The 21,540-nt window shown below is 27.1% G+C and overlaps 2 protein-coding genes across 6 annotated transcripts in view; one reads left to right on the plus strand and one right to left on the minus strand.

Annotated features, from left to right (window-relative positions):
• The window catches only part of LOC132917211 (endoplasmic reticulum metallopeptidase 1-like), a 14,137-nt gene extending 2,683 nt beyond the window's left edge, over positions 1-11,454 (plus strand). The window contains exons 1-15 of one of the 4 annotated variants that reach the window (XM_060977852.1): positions 5,570-5,715; positions 7,456-7,531; positions 7,616-8,201; positions 8,261-8,520; positions 8,585-8,705; positions 8,770-8,945; positions 9,007-9,136; positions 9,222-9,451; positions 9,517-9,709; positions 9,773-9,957; positions 10,049-10,204; positions 10,278-10,486; positions 10,550-10,665; positions 10,743-10,918; positions 11,001-11,454. In XM_060977852.1, coding sequence (XP_060833835.1) covers positions 7,517-7,531; positions 7,616-8,201; positions 8,261-8,520; positions 8,585-8,705; positions 8,770-8,945; positions 9,007-9,136; positions 9,222-9,451; positions 9,517-9,709; positions 9,773-9,957; positions 10,049-10,204; positions 10,278-10,486; positions 10,550-10,665; positions 10,743-10,918; positions 11,001-11,165 — 2,718 coding nt within the window. In that variant the 5' untranslated portion in view covers positions 5,570-5,715; positions 7,456-7,516 and the 3' untranslated portion in view covers positions 11,166-11,454. Of the gene's footprint in view, positions 1-5,569; positions 5,716-5,949; positions 6,672-6,696; positions 6,969-7,455; positions 7,532-7,615; positions 8,202-8,260; positions 8,521-8,584; positions 8,706-8,769; positions 8,946-9,006; positions 9,137-9,221; positions 9,452-9,516; positions 9,710-9,772; positions 9,958-10,048; positions 10,205-10,277; positions 10,487-10,549; positions 10,666-10,742; positions 10,919-11,000 lie in introns of those variants that run through there. The other 3 variants (XM_060977842.1, XM_060977832.1, XM_060977860.1) reach the window with 3 other exon arrangements.
• Positions 11,348-19,838, minus strand: LOC132917230 (protein pigeon). 2 transcript variants are annotated; one of them, XM_060977872.1, is made up of 17 exons: positions 19,213-19,838; positions 18,986-19,113; positions 18,447-18,516; positions 18,191-18,382; positions 18,026-18,066; positions 17,753-17,929; positions 17,512-17,679; positions 17,007-17,163; positions 15,593-15,903; positions 15,355-15,531; positions 14,697-14,930; positions 14,443-14,622; positions 14,151-14,371; positions 13,233-13,447; positions 12,236-12,442; positions 12,068-12,142; positions 11,348-11,527 (listed from the first exon to the last, which is right to left on the minus strand). In XM_060977872.1, the coding sequence occupies exons 1-17, from the start codon at positions 19,283-19,285 to the stop codon at positions 11,451-11,453; spliced, it is 2,703 nt and encodes a 900-aa protein (XP_060833855.1). In that variant the 5' UTR covers positions 19,286-19,838; the 3' UTR covers positions 11,348-11,450. The 2 variants fall into 2 exon arrangements, with proteins under 2 accessions (XP_060833855.1, XP_060833863.1); XM_060977880.1 differs by lacking the exons at positions 18,026-18,066; positions 18,447-18,516; positions 18,986-19,113; positions 19,213-19,838 and having other exon boundaries at positions 18,191-18,329.
• Positions 19,839-21,540: the final 1,702 nt, after the last annotated feature.

Genomic DNA, 21,540 nt, shown 5'->3' on the forward strand with positions numbered 1-21,540 from the left:
TCAAAATAATTATATTTTAAAATATAAACTATAGTCAGTAAGCATTTTTTAATCATTTTTAATATTTAAGTAAATAGTATATTTTGATATAATATCGCGTATGCATTACTGTTTTTTATTTCCAATACATTATATATTTATATTCATTTCTTTATATAACTATATTACCATAATTATATAAAATTTCCGCACACAACTTTTTGAGCATGATAGCCGATATAGGTATATACTAAATAATTAATATATGATTTTTTAAATTAATCGATGGAGCGATAGAAATCTATATAGTTAATTTTATAAAAATAAATAAACTTGGTTACAAGCTTTTACTAATAAATTTAAAGAAATAACAAGTTATAATTTAAAGAAATTTAATAAAAATGTAATTTTTCTTTTAAATGAACTATTTATTGGGTTTTGTTATAAATATAATACCTAGAAACTTTATCCAAATAATGAATTATACTTAAATATCACTGAGCTTACCTGATTCCCAATTTGAATAATAATCTTTAAAGGTTTGAAATTTTAATGTAAAAACTTATAAAACTATAAACTATAAAAACTTATTTTTAATGTATTTAATAACTCATTTTTACATTACAGTTTATAGTTCCGCGATTTTAATTTAAAGTTATAATAATATGTGTTGATACATACTCGTATATTATATAAATCAACGTATGCAATTGAAATTGTATTGAATTTATTTCTAAGTTCGTTTCGTCTTTCACGTATTGATAATATTGTAATGGTAATACCTATCTGTTGTTCTTTTTATCACACAGAAGTCAGAAACAAATATTACATATTAACAATTTCAATGTATACCTATACTTTTATTTGCAATATCTGCATGTTATTAACAAACAAGTGTTCTTTATACTGTAGTTGAATCAATGTGATTTATTCCAATGGGTTAACGATTATAATGGATACGTCATATAATTTAAGTATAATATATATTATGTTAAGTACCTACCAATGCAGCAAACAGTAAACATCTATTTTATATTTACTTTACCTATATTTTTTTAAGACTTAAACTCTACACAAATAGTAAAATTTATCAAAATATCTTGGAGTTTGAAGTTATATTTTTGTAAATATAAGTACATATTATTTTGAATATTCATAATTTAATTTTTTATAGTGTGCCTAATAAATCTGTATTATAACTGATTATAAAGTAATATAAACACTGTACAAACTATTAATACATATCAAATATCAATGATAACACGCAAATTCTTAGCTCGATAGTCTTTAAATATTTTAAATAATCATGTTTAAAAATATATATATAATATACATTAATTAATTAGCTAATATAAATAAAATTAGCAACACTTTTAGGAATTAAAATATAATATTATTATTTATATATTTTTTAATAACATAATAAATAATTAATAATAATTTTATTAGGTATTAATTTGTAGAAATGTATATTAATTTTTAATTTTTAATGTATAAATAATTAATAAGTTGAGCTAGCGATAAAATAATAACGATACTTACACCACTTTACTGTGTATACAGATCTGTTTTGTTAATTCTAAAATATTGGTTATTTTATTATAAATATTTACTGAATGATGCATGACTTTTTTCTGTATGATTACAGTATGAAAAATAACAAAAAAATGTAATTGTTTTTCTATGAGTTACAGTTCATTCCCCCTCCACCATATTATATAGACTATATATTGCTATAAATTACAATAGGTTTATGGGTAATCCATATGTTCGTACGCCAATATCATTTTATATCGTACCTAGTGCTTAAAGGCCTTTAACATTTTTTAATCGTGATTATTTTACTGTGCTAGTGAAATATAAATTTTAAATTTCATAATTTTTTTAAATAAAAACAGTTTCATAATTAACGGAAATACGGAAAATTAATGTCTATAATGTATAGTGTTAATTATGAATTAATAGAACTATTTCGTTCACTGTATGATAGTTTTTTTTACAGAGTTATTACATCAATTATTGTATCTCTCACTTTATGATAGGTAGTTTTTTAATTTTAACCAATCCTCGACCAACAGATACACCGTTAAATTATAAGTAGGTACTAAGGTACTTACTACTATAATATAATATATTGTTAAATAAACTTATAAATTTAAAAAAAATTAAGAGTTGAAACTTTTTTATTACGAATGTAGTCGTGTATTTCATTAATCATTATATATAGGATTGTAAAATCTAAGTTGATTAATAATTAAGCAGCTGTATGAAATCAAAATAAATTTATGTAGTAGTGTAGTACGAATTTAAACCGTGATTATTACTTAAGACGTCGTTCGTGGCTGCAGTAAGAGATGCTTGGATTATTTTCGTATATTTTGATTTTGACCATGGTGTTTGTAGAGGCAAATGCAAAGAGCCATGCCACTCAATTTTAATTTTCTAATTCTTATGGAATACTTCATATTGTATAAAATATTTTTTTATAATTAAAGTAAATAATGAATATTATATTTTTTAAATTATTGCTATTTTTGTTAATATAATTGATGCATGATAAATTCGTGTTTTTGAGGTAAATATCGATTGTGTTGGCCGTTTTATAAAACCACGTAACCCTGCTTAAATTATAACATTGTATATGATTTAAGAAATAACCAATGGTTGTTAACCATGTATGTAAACTATCAAATTTTAATAAAGCCATTAATAATCCACTAGATCATAAAATATAATATAATAGATAACGGATTTTTAGATGTTCTTCTATTTTACTTTATTATCAAATTCAATAATTTAACTATAATATATATAACTATATTAGGTGATGATTTATATGTAAATAAAAAATGTTGAAAAAAAACAATTAGGTATTGTTAATTTTATTTTTCTTAAGTATAAATGTATAATCATACCTATACTCATATAGCTTATGCATAATGTGTAGCTTAATTTTCACTGTAATAACTATACTTAAGTTTGGTACTTGAAACATAAATATTATCTATCAAGGATAAGCTAATAATTTTACATATTATGCCTAATAGTATGCATAATAAATAATAATTATATAAGTGTTTTGATAATTAATATTTTATCAACATATAATTTATTACTTATTATTATTAAATTACTATGATTAATTATCCAATAATTATTTTTTGTTTAGTTATAACTTATAACATATAACAAGTGATAAGACATTCAAAAAACTTATATAAAATCTATAAGTAAATGAGAACATGTTAATTACAATTTTTTTAATAAGAAGATCATTTACATATGGATATGGAATATAGATATAATCAGGGTTATGATAATTAGGGTAATGATATTTCATTATGACTAGGTATATAATTATAAAATATGGATCAAAGTAAAATGAGGATTGATCTAGACTAAAAATTAAAATATATATTTTTCATACTATACATAATTTATGTTAAACTTTGCATAACTCTTAAGGGCCTTTGCTATCGGGGGCATAATCAACAAGTGTATTAAATATAATAATATTTTCTGTATTAATAATATACAATACTTTATTAATCTATATGTATACAATATACATTATATATATAGTTAACACTTAAACCGTTAGTATATACTATATACAGTGTATATCTATAAGACTTATAAGAAATTGATAAAATACAATAACTAAATAAATATATAAATATATAAATTAAAATATTCACACAATTACGCAAAATTGAAAATTATTTTGTAGATATTTAAAAAATGTAGCTAACGTTAGCTAATGCTTGTTAATTTATTCTAGGTTCCTCAAAAGTTATTATTACGGCAATTTAAAAATTTCTAAAAATATATACGTAAGCTCAGTTAAAATTGATATTTTGACGAAATTAAATATACTCAAGTTAAAAATATTGATTAAAGTTATTATGTTTTAATTCGAAAATATTATTCATAGCCCATAGGTACTAAAAACTTTTCGCTATATTGGGATTAGTCGAGTTTTCTTTAGCGTATACCTTCCTACTCTAAATTCTAAATATATATGATGATACGTGAGAATATGACCGTATGTACCTACTATAATGGTTTATACTATTATACTGTTTAATGTTTATAGTTTATACGATCTATAGAGTTTATGAATAATACTTAATACTAAAATAATTATTATTTATTAAGATGATTAGGTTAAACTATAATTTATGTATTATTATTATATTTATTTGATGTGCCATTTTATTGTTAATAATAAAGAAAACTTTTTATAACTTTTTAGTTTTAATTAAATATTTTATAATTTACTATAAGATACATAACCCTTTTGGGTGAAAGATGGGGGCTGAAATACACTCATGAGTCACGGCAGTCTATGGCTCTATGCGCCCGTTGTATAAAAGACGACCAAAATTGATTTAGTAATGGAGCACCATTGTAAATTCTATGCTATTATATAAATAGTATAAATCGAATAATATCGTTTAGAAATAAGGGGTACCACTACGATGGAGAAAGCATCGAGAAACCACTGGATTAATTCCCAAGCAATCAAGCAATGAAGGTTAAATATAACAATAATAGTGGAATTGGGGTAACAACAATGAGATATGGAATCCATTCGGTAGGGGAAGATAGACTTCTCAGGTCGTCGACCAATTAAATTTATTTCAAAGGGTAGACAAAATATTAAATTATTCGAACCAAAATAGGAACATCAGTAGGCAAACACAGCTTAGAAACAAGAAACAACCTGGGTCTGAGGTGAAAGATTGGTCAGTTTTTGAAAAATAAATTTTAAAAATTTTATAAATATGAGAAGATAAAGTGATAACTTGTGTAGCCCATTTACAGAGTTGCAGATACATTCGATGACAATTTAAAAAAAATCTACCTATTAACAGAATGAACTTGTTTTGTACACAAAAAATAGTTTTTTAAAAGAATCGAATTGTTTTGAATTGTTTAAAAACAAGACTAAGGAATCATGTTTTTTTTTTCTTAAACAACGGTTTTCATATTTTAGTAATTTGATATAACTGCATTTGCATGTATATTTTAAAATAATAGGACATAATATAATTTCCAACCCAAATAACAATGTTATAATAATATCATTCTACCATTTGATATTCATTCATGGTTTTACTTTTTTACCTCTTAAATAACAAAATTAAATATTATTAATATTATTTTTAAATTTCCGCTTTCAAATTAACAATGTAATAAATACAAAAAACCACCCTAACGATGGTTGGACGGTTTACCCAATTTTATAACATTGACTTACTCAACGACGAAATACATTTAAAATCGATTAAACAGCAGTGACGTCCGTAATTTGTAATATTTGTATTTTACTGTTTACAATATATCCCTCGTACGGCTCGTTCCCACTCTTCGTAACCAGAAGGCCGAATTGGTATTATTCTATAAATAGGTAAGCACATTCGGATATTGAACAAAAAAACAAATGTATGATAGGGCACCGCAGCAACTGGTTTTTTTCAATGCCAAAGTCAAGATTTTAGATTATAGATGTAAAATTATATATATAATATTTAAATTAATTACATTATTGCTCAACTACCATCCTACACAGTTATGTGTGTCATAAATCATACTAAACAATATTTTACATATTACAAAGTTAGATCTTATAGATACGTATTAGTGTTATAGTGATGAGTGATGACCAAAGTCGTAATTCCGGCAACAGGAGAGAAGTAAACATTTTGTATGTTGTGTACTCGTCTCGTATAGGTAGGTAACCGAAATATTGTATTAATTATTTTGATTTTTGATCGTTATTCGTTATTACTGTTTTAGCTTTTAACGTTTGGAGTGTTCAGATAAGTATTCTAATTTCTAATGATTGACATTATAAATGAAATCTAATAAAAAAACATTTAAATTCACCGATAATATTATTAATGTATACAATTAACCAAGGTGGATTGATATAATTATATCAATCCACCTTGCAATTATTATCGTTACATTAAACATTACCGCGCGTTGGATTGATGTAATACTTTTTTATTTTTATAGATAAAATTTTGTTTGGTAGGTATACCTATTATACTTCAGACGACTTCTACCGCACTATTCGACACTGCTGTTGGTTTATTTTTAAGTGTGTGTTCAATGTTTACAATGTGCAATATGTTTATCGCTAATAGCCGTGTCGTAAACTCGTAACCGGATTTGGCCTTTACACTTAATAATTATACAATTTATATATAATATTATGTACGGTCGAAGAAAAATCACGTACGCATTATTTATTTTTAATTTTTTATATTTGCACGACGTTGTCTGTATTAACATCATCATCATATTATTTGTTCATAAACCACTGTAACTCCATAAGGAATCTCTGCGGCGCGACCAGTTTTTGTCGCCGACGACGGTCAGGTCTCGGCTATGAGCTAATAACTATTAGGCATTAGCTAATGTTCGTCCATCGTCCCCACAAACGATCTTCCGTCGATCGGATCGTGTGCTTGCCGTGCAGCGAATTTGGTGAAGCCACACCCCCGCGTCGCAGTGCGCACAAGTCGACTGCCGAGGTTCGTTCTTGACGCGAATCGCTCGGTGTGTCTTCTGATTTCCATTAGAATATTATATTCTTTGGAATCGTTTTTCTGATAACGACCACAGAATATATATGTATAATAAACATACGAATGGATAATTGATACAAGTTGGCTGATAAGGTACAATATGATATTATTATTTTGAATTGATAGTACAGTTGTGGTTTCGGCGATAACCGGATAATACATTGTCATTTGTTACGACGGAATCCTTTATATTACATTATTACTAATGCTTAAATCACAAAGGAAACGCTATTAAGCAATACTCGCGTAGTCGCGTTTCAATTATTTATTCAGATATAATCAGACGTCAGTTGTCTGTATTAAAACCTCAAAGACTGACTTGCGTAGAGTAAAACGATTCCTATTAAAAAAAAAAGAATAATAACATTCACTTACCTATAACGATTTTGGGTAAGCGTCGATTAATGAAGTATAATATTAAATTATAATTTTACATTATTTGGCTGAGACCTGTAAATATTGCATTTAAAGTTTTGCTGATTTAATCACATTTGTCGAATTCAATGTTTCATTCTCGATTATATTCAAACAAAGCGTTTTATTAAAATAAATATTTATTATCTTTTTTTATTTGTGCTTTAGTAATAAAAACGTTGTAAAAATAGTTAATATTATAACAGCGTTTTTAAAATAGATTATTTTTTTGCTGTTTAGTTGCATTGATTATTTTAATGGAGTATTTTATATAAGACATTGAAATAATGAAACCTGATGAGTACAACTAAAGTATATTTGATAAATATTTTGATTTTTTAAATGTGGTGATTTTAAAATTTTTAGTCATATATGCAAATAAATTCTATTTAAGCAATACATAATTGGCTTATAATATTATACTATTGTTAAATTCTATATTATTATATTTAATTGTTATCAGGATGTTTGCCAAGAAACACTTTCAAACCAACAATTACTAAGCAACAAAGGATTTACTAATCATGATTCGTGCCAAAGTAATGAAACTTTTTATTAATTTTACTATTAGAATATACTCAAATATATTATGTATAACATAAATATTTATATTTTATGTTTAGAATGAACCATTTTCAAATTTTAATTCAAAATTACGTTTCCGAACAAAATCATCAAAACAATATGATATCTTACCAAAACATGTGAAGGATGCAGCATTCAAATATGAGAACAACTCTAAAGGAATACGATCAATACCTGCAGGATCACATCATTTTTTATTATGTATTGTAATTTCGGTTGCTATTTATACAGTTTTAGCTATACTAGAAAAAAGTTTACCCGAACCTGTGACAATATCTAATGAACACAATTATCCGGATCGATTTGTTGCGGAAAGAGCCAGAAATCATTTGGTTAAATTGACATCAATGGGACCTAGACCTGTAGGAAGCAAAGAAAATGAAATTTTAGCAGTGCAATTATTATTAGATGAAATTAAGTCAATTATTAAACAAGCTGATCCGTCACATAGAGTTGAATGGGATCTACAAAGGGTTAGTGGAGCATTCTCATTGCAATTTCTTGATGGCATGACGAATGTATACAGGAATGTACAAAATATTGTTGTTAAAATTGGTCCCGTTCAAACGTCTCGTCATAGTTTGTTGATTAACTGCCATTTTGATTCAGTAGTGGACAGCCCTGGTAATATAAAAAAAAGATTAACATTTTTTAATTTTTATAAAAAACTTTTTTTTTATTAGGAGCAAGTGACGATGGTGCTAGTTGTGCCATTATGTTAGAATTATTACGTGTAATATCACGCCTTAAAACACCTTTAAAAAATAACATCATTTTTCTTTTCAACGGGGCTGAAGAAAATATGATGCAAGCATCACATGGGTTCATTACTCAACATCAATGGGCTTCTAGTATACGGGCATTCATCAATATGGAAGCTTGTGGTGCTGGCGGTAAAGAAATACTGTTTCAAGTTGGTCCTAATCATCCGTGGCTTTTGGAAGTAAAACTTTAAATTCAAGATGGGTTAAATTTATTGAATTAATTATGTTTTTTTTAATTTTTAGGCCTATTCGGATACTGTGCCCTATCCTTTGGCCTCTTCTATGGCTCAGGAAATATTTCAAAGCGGTATCATACCAGGCGATACTGACTATAGAATATTTCGTGACTTTGGTCGTGTTTCTGGTATGCATATTTAATTATTAAATAATAATATTTTTAACTTTAGATTTTATTATTTTTTTTTAAGGTCTTGATTTCGCTTGGTCAGCTAATGGTTATGTTTACCATACTAAGTTAGACACGGTAGATAAAATTCCTCTTGGTACATTTCAAAGGACTGGAGATAACATGTTACCTTTAATTTTAAAACTAGTGAATTCAGTACAAATATCAGATGTTGAAAAGTACAGCACGGGAAATTTAGTAAGCAATTTATAATTTATATATTTTTATAGATATTTATGTTAATTACCTTATTTTATAGGTGTTTTTTGATTTTTTGGGTATATTTATTGTTCATTGGAGTGAAGTATTATCTGATATAATCAATATCAGCGTCATTATTATTTCTCTACTAGTAATTTTGTACAATGCTAGTCATACTCATGTTACAGGTAAAACATTTAATTACATTGATCATTTAAAATATGTTTGACATAGTCACATATTATTTGGTTAAGATGCACCTTTTTTGTTTAGGTTTTAGTGTTAAAGATTATTTTAAATCATGTTTTAAGTGCTCAAGCTTAACTGTATTAATATGGTTAGCAACTCTATTCACAATAGCCGTATTATCACTTACTGTTGTGATTCTTGATCGCCGTTTGAGTTGGTTTGCTCAACCAGCTTGGCTCTTATTTTTATATATTACACCAACTGTTTTAGTACCAATGGTTTTGTTGGTTTTATTCGGTCGTAAATTCCTATGGGTAAGGCTATTAAATATACAAATTTAATTAAATACTTTAAAATCATCAATTGTTTTTGTTCACAGGGTAAAAAAGGTACCCATTACCCACAGTCCTTAATGTATTGCATTTCTCGTGATGGCAATCAACTGTTATACATTATGATTCTTTTGCTATGTGTATTATTGCGTATTAGGTCAGGATTTGCAGTTGCCCTCTTTGTTACTTGCAACACAATCAGTATTTTATTACATAACACCATACTGAAAAATGATTACGGTACAACGTTTTTTTAATTAGAAATATTTTTCTAAAATTAAAATTGATTTTTGTAATAATTAGGCTATAAAGTATTGTGGTTACATTGGGCCTGTATGCTAGTACCATTTGTGTTATCTGCTTACATGATACAAGCGGCGCTTCTCTTAGTGGTCCCTATCATGGGTCGATCAGGATCTGGAAATCATGCTGAATCAGTTATGTCACTCATCACATCAGCTATGTTTACACTTGTATTCAGTTTTTATGTAAGTTATATTGTAACTGGCACAATAATATAAATGATAACTTTTGACAAACTTATGTTTAATACTAATACATATATGTCTTTTTGTTCAGAACCCGTTGGTGTTACTACTTCAAAAAGTGTACACTGTGTTTAGTTCGCTAGCAGTTGTGTTATTCGTTTCATTTTTAGTATTAGTATTTACGCCGCTCGGATTTCCGTATTCTGGTGATCCCAATAATTTAGCACCTCAACGGTTTATGATAGCAGTAATTTTTTTTTTTTTAATAACTTGATTTATTATTTTGATAAAATTTTGATTTTATACATTATTATTTTTAGCATGTCGAACGCAGTTTTTATGGCTATAACGGCTCACTGAGGGACCATCAAAACGGATTGTGGATTGTAAATCTGGATGTGAATAGTCCACAATCGGTCGTCAGGCATGCACCAGACTTGATGAATGCTCGTCAAATAAGTCAGGATGAGTGTAATAAAGAATTGTACTGTGGACTACCTTACTTCATACCAGTTATAACATTTATATGGTTTGTTGACTTAGTCTGTAAGTTTGTATGTAAAAAATAATTTTAAACTGTTGAATATTTTAGGAAAACTCATTGGATTGATACGAAACCATTAGATGTTGATATACCATTGAGTCTTAATTTAACATATAGAGATCACAGATTAAATAATGTTCAAAGGCTCTCTTTCTCTGTAGTTGGTATGTATTAATTTATTTCATTTTTAAAGAATACTTAATTCACTTTAATATGAAAACAATGTGTTTCTGATGCACAGGTCCTGACCATATAACATTCATGCTATCAGTGTACGATGGTATCAAGTTGAAAGATTGGAGTTTAAGTAATGGCGAACCTCTCAAAGGACCAGCATGGAATGGCCGTCCTACTTATTTTGTGTATTATTCATGTGCCAACGATATTATTCCATGGGACTTTTGGATCGATATTGAGGTAAATATTAAATAGAATAAATACATATTTGTTGTTCCGATGCAAATATAGACGGTCACAACTAATATTAATTTTTAAATAGGTTCCAAAAACTCATGTGGGACCTCAAATTGAAGTTGGGTTATCTGGGCATCGAATGCACGGTCCACATCAGTATACACCTGAATTGAAAAAATTATTTAATCAGCTCCCACAATGGACTACTACGACTGGCTGGGCTTCGGCTTATAAATCTTATACTTTGTAAACACAAACACTTATATTTTAATTGGACTTTGTTATTATAAATTATTTACGATGTTTAATACGCAATTATTAAACTCGACTGGTATCATGTAATTTAATTCCTTATGGTACTATTTATATGATCTTTTTTTTTCTATGTTAAATTTAATTAATAGATTGTATTCCTATACAATAAATAATATATTTATACATAATAATATATAGTATATTTAATTTATACACAAAGATTATAAAAGACTTTTCTTATGTGCAACTTTTAAATAAATTATACATAATATTTTAATTCTTAATTGAACACATTTTCTTTTGTAGATGCCACAGTAGCGTCGACGAGAAGGTTGTAATCAATATCAGCCAACATGGCTAAAAACAAAATATAAATACATAAGAATTATGTAATGGCAATATAATATTGGTTAAAAGTTATTACGTACACACAATGGAACGAGACCACAATTAAGATAGTTTTTATTTTTTAATGTGGGTTGATGAGTATAGAAAATAAATGATAATAGTCAAACTTGAATAATTTTATAAAATGGACACATTGGGCACACATAGTTTGTATATGTTGGTGATACCCAACTCAATAATATCAATAAAAATACTTATGAAAATAAAATGTAGGAATTCTAACAATTACGCCAAAAAAGAGTGAAATTAGTTAATATTTTCTTTAAGTAAGAATTAAAAAATATATAAAAATAATAATAAACTATACTCTGTCTAGCGAGAGAAGCCGCCAAAATTAGTTTTTTTTGTGCATTCCCAAGTGACATCCTGCCATAGGCGAACCAGTTTTGATAGCAGAGTAACGCGGGGAAAATGTGCAGAATCGGCACATTCTCTTGCTATACAGAGTATACTACTACAACTCAGAAAATGTTTATAAACTATACTTGCCTTTAGCTGTGAGGAGTTCTAAAAATGTTTCCAGTGGTGACATGCGATTTTGAGATGGAAAAGCTGAAGTTACACCTAAATACAAAAAATAAAAAATATTAATCAGTTATAACTACCAATAACAGAGAATTTGAGTGCTTAAACAGAAAGCTAAACTAATAACATTACCTGAATTTGATCGATATTTTACATTGCGGCGATAATTGGGAGCCCTGATTGACATACCGCCCAAAATCTCTGCGGCATGTTCTCTTGCTCTCAACATGACAGACATTGGATGAGACCATTGATTCATTAATCGTTTAGCTCTTGAATGCGGTAAACTTTGTAAGAGATCTAATTTTTTCAAAACTCCCTCTTTATTGTCGATTATATCTGTCAAGTATATAATAATATTAATAATATGAATGTATAATAAGTAAATTAGTTATAATATAATGAAATTAACATAAGCTATCGTCAGTTACTCATCAGTTATGATGAGCAATACATACTTCTCATTTAAGATATTTTTATTTTATACTATCTGTACAATAAAAATTAATAATTGTGAGTGAAATAATCAAAGAGAACATTATGATATCTTAATTTTTAAATAAGTGTTGTAGATTAAAAAAAAAATCATACTCTATATAACATTTATTTATTAGAAACAATTATCATAGTCAAATTAACCTTATTATTACCTACTATGACTGGACCTAATTTACAAAAATATAAGTGATTCTTACAATTTATTTTTATCATAAAAATTTAAACAATTATTTTTTTAAATGTTTACAGATTTTATATTATATACAGCACATTGTACTGAGTACATACATTATATAAGTATGTTTAATCCAGTGCCATGTCTAACGGGGGGCAAAGTGGGAAATTTCCCCCAGCTTCATCATTTTTATATGTTAAGAACGGCGTCCATTTACCATACAGGCGTGATAGAGTTTTTCATTACTATTTTGTTGATTTTAATTACATAAAATAGTTAGATTAAAATGTATAAGAACAATTTTCAGTACTATCAATATGGATTTGATTAAAAAATCATCTAATATTCTAATGTCTACATGTAGCTATGGAGAAATTTAATACTAGGTCACATTCTTTTAATTATTACAATATTCAAATCACACCAGAAGAGTATTGATATTATCAGTTTACTTACCAGCTAGTATTTTCTTCATAACATCCACATTGAGCAAAAATGTGTTACATCGAACATACTGACTAAACATGGTAGCTGACATGACTTTGTATCCGAGGTATGTGATGAATGATGGAAAACCTTGAGGCAATGGGAAAGCCAATGTGTCTGCAGCATGTATGAGTCTCTGTAATACCATTAATAGTGATCGGCGTTGTTCATCTTCAATGTTATCACTGAAAAACCAACAAAAAATAAAAATATAAAAATAGTATTTTAATTACACTTCCAAAATATAAAATAAAATTCTATATCAAACAGTATTTACAATATACATGTAAAAGGATTTGTAAATATAAACCTAATAGTTATAAATATTATATATCTTTTTTGTTTACTGTTTTGTATTATTAATATTATTGGTCTATAGGTTAGAATTTTGAAACAGAAAACAGCAAAACAATTTATAGGAAAATGAAAAATAGATTTTTTCAATCACAAATTATTTTATAATGGAGTGTCGATTATTCGCACTACAAAATTTTTGAAGAAAAAGAAGTATTTTAATTTTATATTTTTAAATTTAAATTAATTATATTATATATTTTTAACAATATAAATATATCATAATATATATGTATGTATTTTATTATTATACTTTTATATATTATATCATACATACAGTATGTACATACTGTACATACATACAGTATTTAATTTTGAATTTTATAAAACATTCAAATTCCTGTTCAATGTTTTAATCATTGTTTGATTATTCTCATCCCCTTGGACCCAATTATTGTGAATAATCTATTCTCCACTGTACCAAAAAACAAATATTTAAATATTTAGATAAAAATTATTAAAAATAAGGAGACTATTTATAATTAATTATCTAATATATATTATATACTACTAATATTACTGGTATTAGCGTACATGAGTTGAAAACCGATTTGTTTATGTAATCTTGTGTCTACACCAGCGGCAAGCGTTAAATGAGCACACAATGATCTGGAGATCTCTAACTGAGATGATGCATACTTGGTGGCCACAGCATGTACATGCATGGCATTAGGTTCAGACATGGACCGATTACGCAGTTTGTTAGAACGCATTGAACTTTGTTTTAGCAGATGCATGCTCAGTTCCCGGAGGTTCTGTAAAAACACAAAATCAAGTTATGCTATAATAAGAAAATTATTATTTGCAATAGTTAAGCTTAACTCACAACAGAGATGACATGTTCTTGTTTACTGGCTGCTGAGGTATCAGTTTCCACAAATGGTAATTGTACTGATGATGAATGAAACGAATGAGATAGATCAGATATTGCAATGTTTGCAATGCTGTTAGCAAGCATCGATCCTCCAGGTGACAGAGGGGTACTACATCGAGAAAGTACTTCAGGCTGAAAAATATAAATATTTAAAGTTCATTCCTTTATTGAATTACAACAATAAATGTAAAGACATTTTCTATTACCTGATAACATACTAATGATACATTAAGTTTGACTGCGACAGTCGTGTTTGAAAAACGAGGAATCTCTTGTCTTGAAGTAGCATTATCTTCTATAATAGACCCACCAGGTAAGAGTTCCCATAATCTTGTCCACAAGTCATCACGAAATGGTATCAATCTCTGTCGAGGAGACAACAACATAACCCTTGGGTTTTCTAACATTTCTTGAGAAAGAGAAAGTGTATATCCATTCACCTACATCAAAAGTCAAGTATTAAAAATATTTTTTTGAAGTAAAGAAAAAAAAATACAAAAAAAAGTAACAGGTAAATAGATTAGAAAAAAAAAATTTAATGAATACAATAAATTTATAAAATACTGTAAATACATTGTATTTAATCACATTCTCAAAGAAAAAGTATCATTTAGAACAACCACTACATTTTTCATTGTGGCACATTATTATAAGTCATACCGCAATTTGGATAAATATTAGACAATACTTTACTGAAAATTACAAGTTATATGAATAAACACATATAATGATTGATGAATATGTAAGTTCAAATTATCACGACACATTTATGTGTCATGACCACTCTTTGAATAACATTGATTTAGAATTAAATAACTACCAATATAAACATTTTTATTTTTAATTTAAAGTGAATATAATTACCTTAACTTCTAATGGTATATTATGTTTAGATATTGTAATAGGTAAGTATCTCGCTAGGCTTACAGCATCGGACAGTAAACTACGTTTGACTTGGGCAAAAGCACTTCCCACTAATATTTCTTGTAACAACTTTGAACAGTTAATATTTAAACCATTGTCCACAACCGAATTTAAAAGCTATATGATTTTTGAAAAGTTATTATAACTTCAATTTTAGAGCCAAACATAAAAACATTACTTGGTTAACAATATCCATGTCTCGCCTGTGTACAATAAAATAGTGTAATATGGCTTGTTGATTTGCGAGTACGGCACCTGGTTGCTTAAAAGCTTCAATTAAGTGGCGCTTAGTAATTTTTGTTTCAAATACAGCCATTGTAGATAAATCTACCACTGTGCCCGCAGATCCAATTGTTGTGGCAATTGTACTCTTCCAACTTCTGTTTTCATCTGCACAAGGTATAACAATATGGCAATTTGGTTCATGGTCAGGGCCTACATCCAGAAGCAATGTACACATGTTGGGAAAGTGCACCAATAAATGTTGATCTATAATATAAGAAAAATATTATTTATTTATTTATTTAACAAAATAAATAAATATATTAGTTAAAATATATTTATACATAAAAACAAAATGAGTTCAACATAAATAAAGACAATAAAAAATATAATTTATAATAAGCAATGTACAATAAATATTTGATCCATTCTAATAATTGAATACATATATATGGTATCTACAAATTACTTTATATTTTTTCACTTTTTAACAGCACATATATTTTAAGAGGACGTAGAACCCGCATAATATGTTGTCTCCGTCTTACACACGTGTGACATAGCAAATCTTCATTCATAAATTTCAATATTATGCTGTTAGTTTTGACATTAGAGAGAACTAACCTATTATAAAATTTAAAGGTAAGATTATTATCCAGGACCCCATGTGGCCTAATATTGATATTGTTATTTTTAAGTAAGTTATGATCATTATAAAATGTAGTTTCAAAAAGATCATAACTTACTTAAAAATAATAATATCAATAACCTATATATCATATCTTAAATTTTATAATAGGTCAGTTCACTCTAATATCAAAACTAACAGCACAATATTGAAACTGGTGAACGAAAATTTGCCATGTCTCACATGTGTAAGACAGAGACAACACATACGGCTACTACGTCCTCTTAATGAAATATCATGGACACTTTATGACATAGAGTGCTCCAAAAGTATAAAGTAATCAATTCATCTATTGACTGTTTATTAAGTTTAGATAGAAGGTAAAACTTTAAAGTAGTTTATAAATTTTACTTATTGAAGAAGTACAAAATATTTCTGTTCTTAATAGCATTTAAACACAGTAAATTAATATTTAAAAAGATAAAACAAAAAAATAAATCAATATAGAAACAAATGTTTTATAATATAGTTTATAAAAATAAATATTTAAACTCATCACTTACAAAACACACCATGCAAAATATTTGGGATGCAGATTTAAATAATTTCATGCAATTATTGAAAACTTTATTAACAATATTTTTTGTAACAAATTAACAATAAAAAAAACCCCACAAATAATTAGCATAATAATAAGTCATAACTATTATAGTACATTCAGAAGTTAAAAGTTTGAAACTACCTCCTTGCATGGTGAATATTGGACGAGACTCATATGCACGAACCATAGGTACACCAGCTATATTGCAATGAACTACACTGCCATGGTGCAGAAGAGTAACAGAAAAAGCCAAATACACTGTTCTCAAATGATCATTGGCTAACGGAGCACTAACTCCCTAAAATTAACAATATTCACTTTCATACCTAAGCAAACCACTTATATAATACAATTTATTGATTAATTGTTATAGGTTCGCCACTTCAGAAGATCTCATAACACAATAACAAAACCACAGATTATTTTCTTTCTTCATACAAAAATAATGAATTTAAAAATGAGTTTTTTATGTGGAAGATATTTCTTGCAAATGCCTTAAGTAGATAAAATATTTCATTTTTTACAACCAATCATTTTAAAAGCTAGAATACTAAGATATAGAAATATAGGATTAGCATTTATTATTAGTTAATATTTCTTATGAATATTGTATATTGGTAAGAAATAAAAATAATAGGTTACATACTTGATATAAATAATAATGACAAACTGCAACAAATCCTCGCGCATCCGACAATACACGAACATCTAACATACTGTCATGAACACATAATGGTACAGGAATATCAAAATAACCATTTGAAAGATTTTCTGCTGTTCTCTTTCTGTTTGGCAAGTTTAGTGGGACATTTAACTAAAATATTATTTAATATTAAATTATTATTAAAAACAACTATACTAAAATATCAAATATAATAAATAAATACCACAGTTTCATGATGTGGTTCGTCATGGAATTGTAAAGCGGAGAGACTAGCTTCATCTGAATTACTGTTAGCCATATTTGAATAATGAATGTAAAATAAACATTGATGCTGAGGTTCCCATTGAGCCCATGAAAATTGATTCACAACTTGATCTTGCTTTTTTATATTTAAATGGTTCTAAAAATTACAATAAAACTCAATAAAATAATTATAAAGTAAATTATAGGTAAACTATAAAATAATGTTGAGCATGCTATTATGAAAACTGTTCACCTTTACATTATCAGTTTCCTCCACTTGATTAAGTGTTATAGCTAAATAGAAGCAATATTAATTTTCTATCAATTGTTAGGTTTTGATTAATTTTCGATTGAAATGATTGAATATTCTCATGAATAAACTTATAAGTATACATTTTTTTTAAATAAAATAACTTACATGTTTCATGAATAAATACTAAAAAGCGATCGTTGCCTGGCTGCTTACGTTTCCTGTATAAAAATTGAATCATGGTTTGGCGACGGTTGTTAACATTTAAATCAACAGGCTCAAAATTAGGATAGTCGAGGTGGATGATAAAAACACGATAATATTCCATACAGTCTTCAAATGGCTCTTTGGTTACATAGCCTAAAAATAAATTTTTTAAATATAATGAAATTCATTAATGTCTAACAACTAGTGATAGTGTTACCAAGAACTGAGTTTTTGTAATTGATCGAAGCTTGAACAATATTCACCAAATGTTTAAACTTAATTAAAACCTGAAAATTAAATAGTTCAAAATAAATTATTTTGTTTTATAATTAAAATTATTTATTTTAATATCTATATTAAAAACTCGTGTAGAGGATAATTATTAATATTTATAGGAATTTCATAATTTGATTTATTACATTATACAAATTTATGTAAATTAAATAAATTTTTAATGTATTAGTGAATTAACTACTACATACAATTAGTTCAGTAAACTTAATATTATTACACGAGGTGCAACTACCACAAATTAACAATAAACTCTATGTTATATTATTGAAGACAATTTTGTAATTTTAAAAACTAAGTATTAAAAATAATATAATAAAGTTTACCAAATAATCAATTAGTAGTCACAATAAATTATAAGTACAGTAAAAAGGCATTTCAGAAAAATTGATTCATCCAAAAAAATGTTGGGGTTATGTGTGTCCTATAAGACCACAGCAGTAATAACATCTAATTAATATTCACTTGTATTTTTTTGATGGTGTAAAAAAACAATCCTACTGCAGTACAAGATCCTCCCGGACCACTTAAGTTCCAACAAAGGATAAACTCTCCATTTTGTTCTTGTCCCAAAATTTTGCAATTGGTAATATCTATTTCAAACATTAAAGAGGTAAGTAAAAGGTTAGGTACACTAAGGCATAAATAAAAATAAAAATGTGTATTAGCTACTCGCAAACATTAAGCCCTACCTTTAATATCAACTTCCAATAAATGAGAAAGTACACTGGGAATATCCAATACTTTTTGTAATATTGAAGTCATTGTCCTTGTTTGTATTAAACTAATTAATAAATGAACAATATAGTAGCTTAAGTATAAATTTAGGTATATATCAATTAAATATTAATTAAGAATCAAAATATTAAATGGTAGATCTTAAAAAAAAATTTGTCATAATTAATAATTATTATAGATAAGAATGTTATCAGAAACTTCGTGATACGCGGTTTGTTTTCGGGCATGCGTCTGTGGTACGTTTCAAGCATAGAGTAATAATTACTGTATGGTTTTTCATGTAGTATTTCACTGTTTATAACTTTGTATAGCACACAAGAACAAACCGGCGATATCGTGCTTACGTTACAAAGCAAAGTTGACCATAAAACACTGTAATAGCGTCCCCAAAACGTTATGAAACATAAATCGCACAGTGGGTACACTAGTCAGGATTGGCGACGATCAGTTTACGTTAGGTGGTGGGTGATGGGTCAACCACATAGTACCTACTCAGTGTGTCAGGTATATTTAATTCAGTGTAAATAGATTGTTCATTTCTGTTGAATTAGTTTTCAAAGCTAGGTGGTCTGCCTATGCTGCAGATTTGCTTGAATTACGAGGATTACATTAGCAGTAATCCAATAGCAATAGATAAGAGGCCCAGTGTATCCCAAACCGGGATGGGTACAGTTGGACCCTGTGATAAGAAATTATTGGTGATAACAGAAATTAAAAGTTCGAACACTAACCTCAAATCGCAAAAATTCAAATTAATACCAACTACCAACCATTCAACATTGTAAATAGTTCTACTACGATTTTTGAGTATGTGAATTTCTCACCCTGGTCGTCAGAACCGGATACATTATTTGTCCGTCGTATTCCGTTGGTCGAAATTAATAAATGACCGTTATTTAACATTTTAACGACTTTAACGGGCAACGGATAATCCGATAATGATTACTTGTTTTACATTTTCTGCCCCTGGCTGGAAGTTTTGTTCAACATTTAACAAAAGTAAAACTAGTATAAAATAAGTACCTAGATCAATCGTTTGTAATATATTTGAATGTTTATTAATAAATAAATATCCAACTAGTAAGTACTACATTTATTTTTTACCCATTGGCGCAACTATAGACCTAAATAACAAATTTTTGTTATACAATTTCAACGTTATTACTTATTTGTATGTTGTACATTAACAACTTATATATTATTACACTCATAAAGTAAATAATTTCCTTGTTATTACAATATAAATAATATAATACATTAATACTTTATATTTATCATTAAGATCATTACATGTTATTTTAAAACTTTTTCTTTGTTAATTGTCTTAGTTGTACCGTGATCTCTATGTTGCACTGTCCTATAAATTTTAGTATTGTATCTTGTATGTGTTATGTGTTTTATGTTTCGTTGATAGATTCATGTTAAACATAATTAACAACGTAACAACAATTCATAACAAAATTAGTAAGTTCCATCAATATATGTATTTAGTCTAATATATAATTTGTTTTTTATTTGCTCTGCTTATTTATCATATTGCCTTCGTTGTAAAATTTGTACAATTCCCTTATTAGTATGGAATCATTGATGAGAAAAATATAGTGGATATTTTTGCTTTATTAATGGTGTGTATGAAAACAAATTGCTTTTAATTATTGTTATTGTTGACAATATTATACCTATTATTAAATTATAATTAATTTATATAATAAACAGAAAAACAGTCTTTCAAAGACTGACTATTGTTGAAAATCAGTTCTTTTAGAATTACAACAGTATACAAATAACCTCACAGAAATTGTATAATTTTTATTTTCTGAATAAACATGATTCGATATGTTTATGGTTGAATAATGTAAATTGTAATTACTTTTTTAAATTAGTAATTATACTTTCAGATCTGAAAGAAAAATACTACAAGGATTATTAGAGAATCTGTACAGCAACTGAACAGAAACGATGACCTGTTGATGTTTTGTTTTTGAAGAGGACTGTTCTCCAAAATCATGGTTATGTTCCACAACAAATTGGACCTTATCCCTTAGTATCTATGTTGTAAATACTGTGAATATTGTAATTCATTTAAATTTTATTTTCTACTTGTCCACTTACAAAAAATAATTCAACTGGGAAATTAATTGTAATTATTATTGAAGGAGGTCTGTTATTGTTCAATGTTATAAATTATTACGTTCCTTTTATTATTAAATTATGTAATTTATTAAGTTTATTGTTATTGAATTATTTTATTTAAAAATGTACTGTTATTCAATTATATTATT

Source organism: Rhopalosiphum padi, chromosome 1, assembly GCF_020882245.1.
Source record: "Rhopalosiphum padi isolate XX-2018 chromosome 1, ASM2088224v1, whole genome shotgun sequence".
NCBI classification, from domain to species: Eukaryota; Metazoa; Arthropoda; class Insecta; order Hemiptera; family Aphididae; genus Rhopalosiphum; species Rhopalosiphum padi.

Coding starts and splice junctions, on each gene's coding strand:
- LOC132917230 (XM_060977872.1), bottom strand. CDS start 19,285: ATGACTTCAATATTACAAAAAGTATTGGATATTCCCAGTGTACTTTCT. Junction 17,680..17,752: donor AACCACATCATGAAACTGTG/GTATTTATTTAT, acceptor ATAATATTTTAG/TTAAATGTCCCACTAAACTT. Junction 14,372..14,442: donor AAGAACATGTCATCTCTGTT/GTGAGTTAAGCT, acceptor GTGTTTTTACAG/AACCTCCGGGAACTGAGCAT.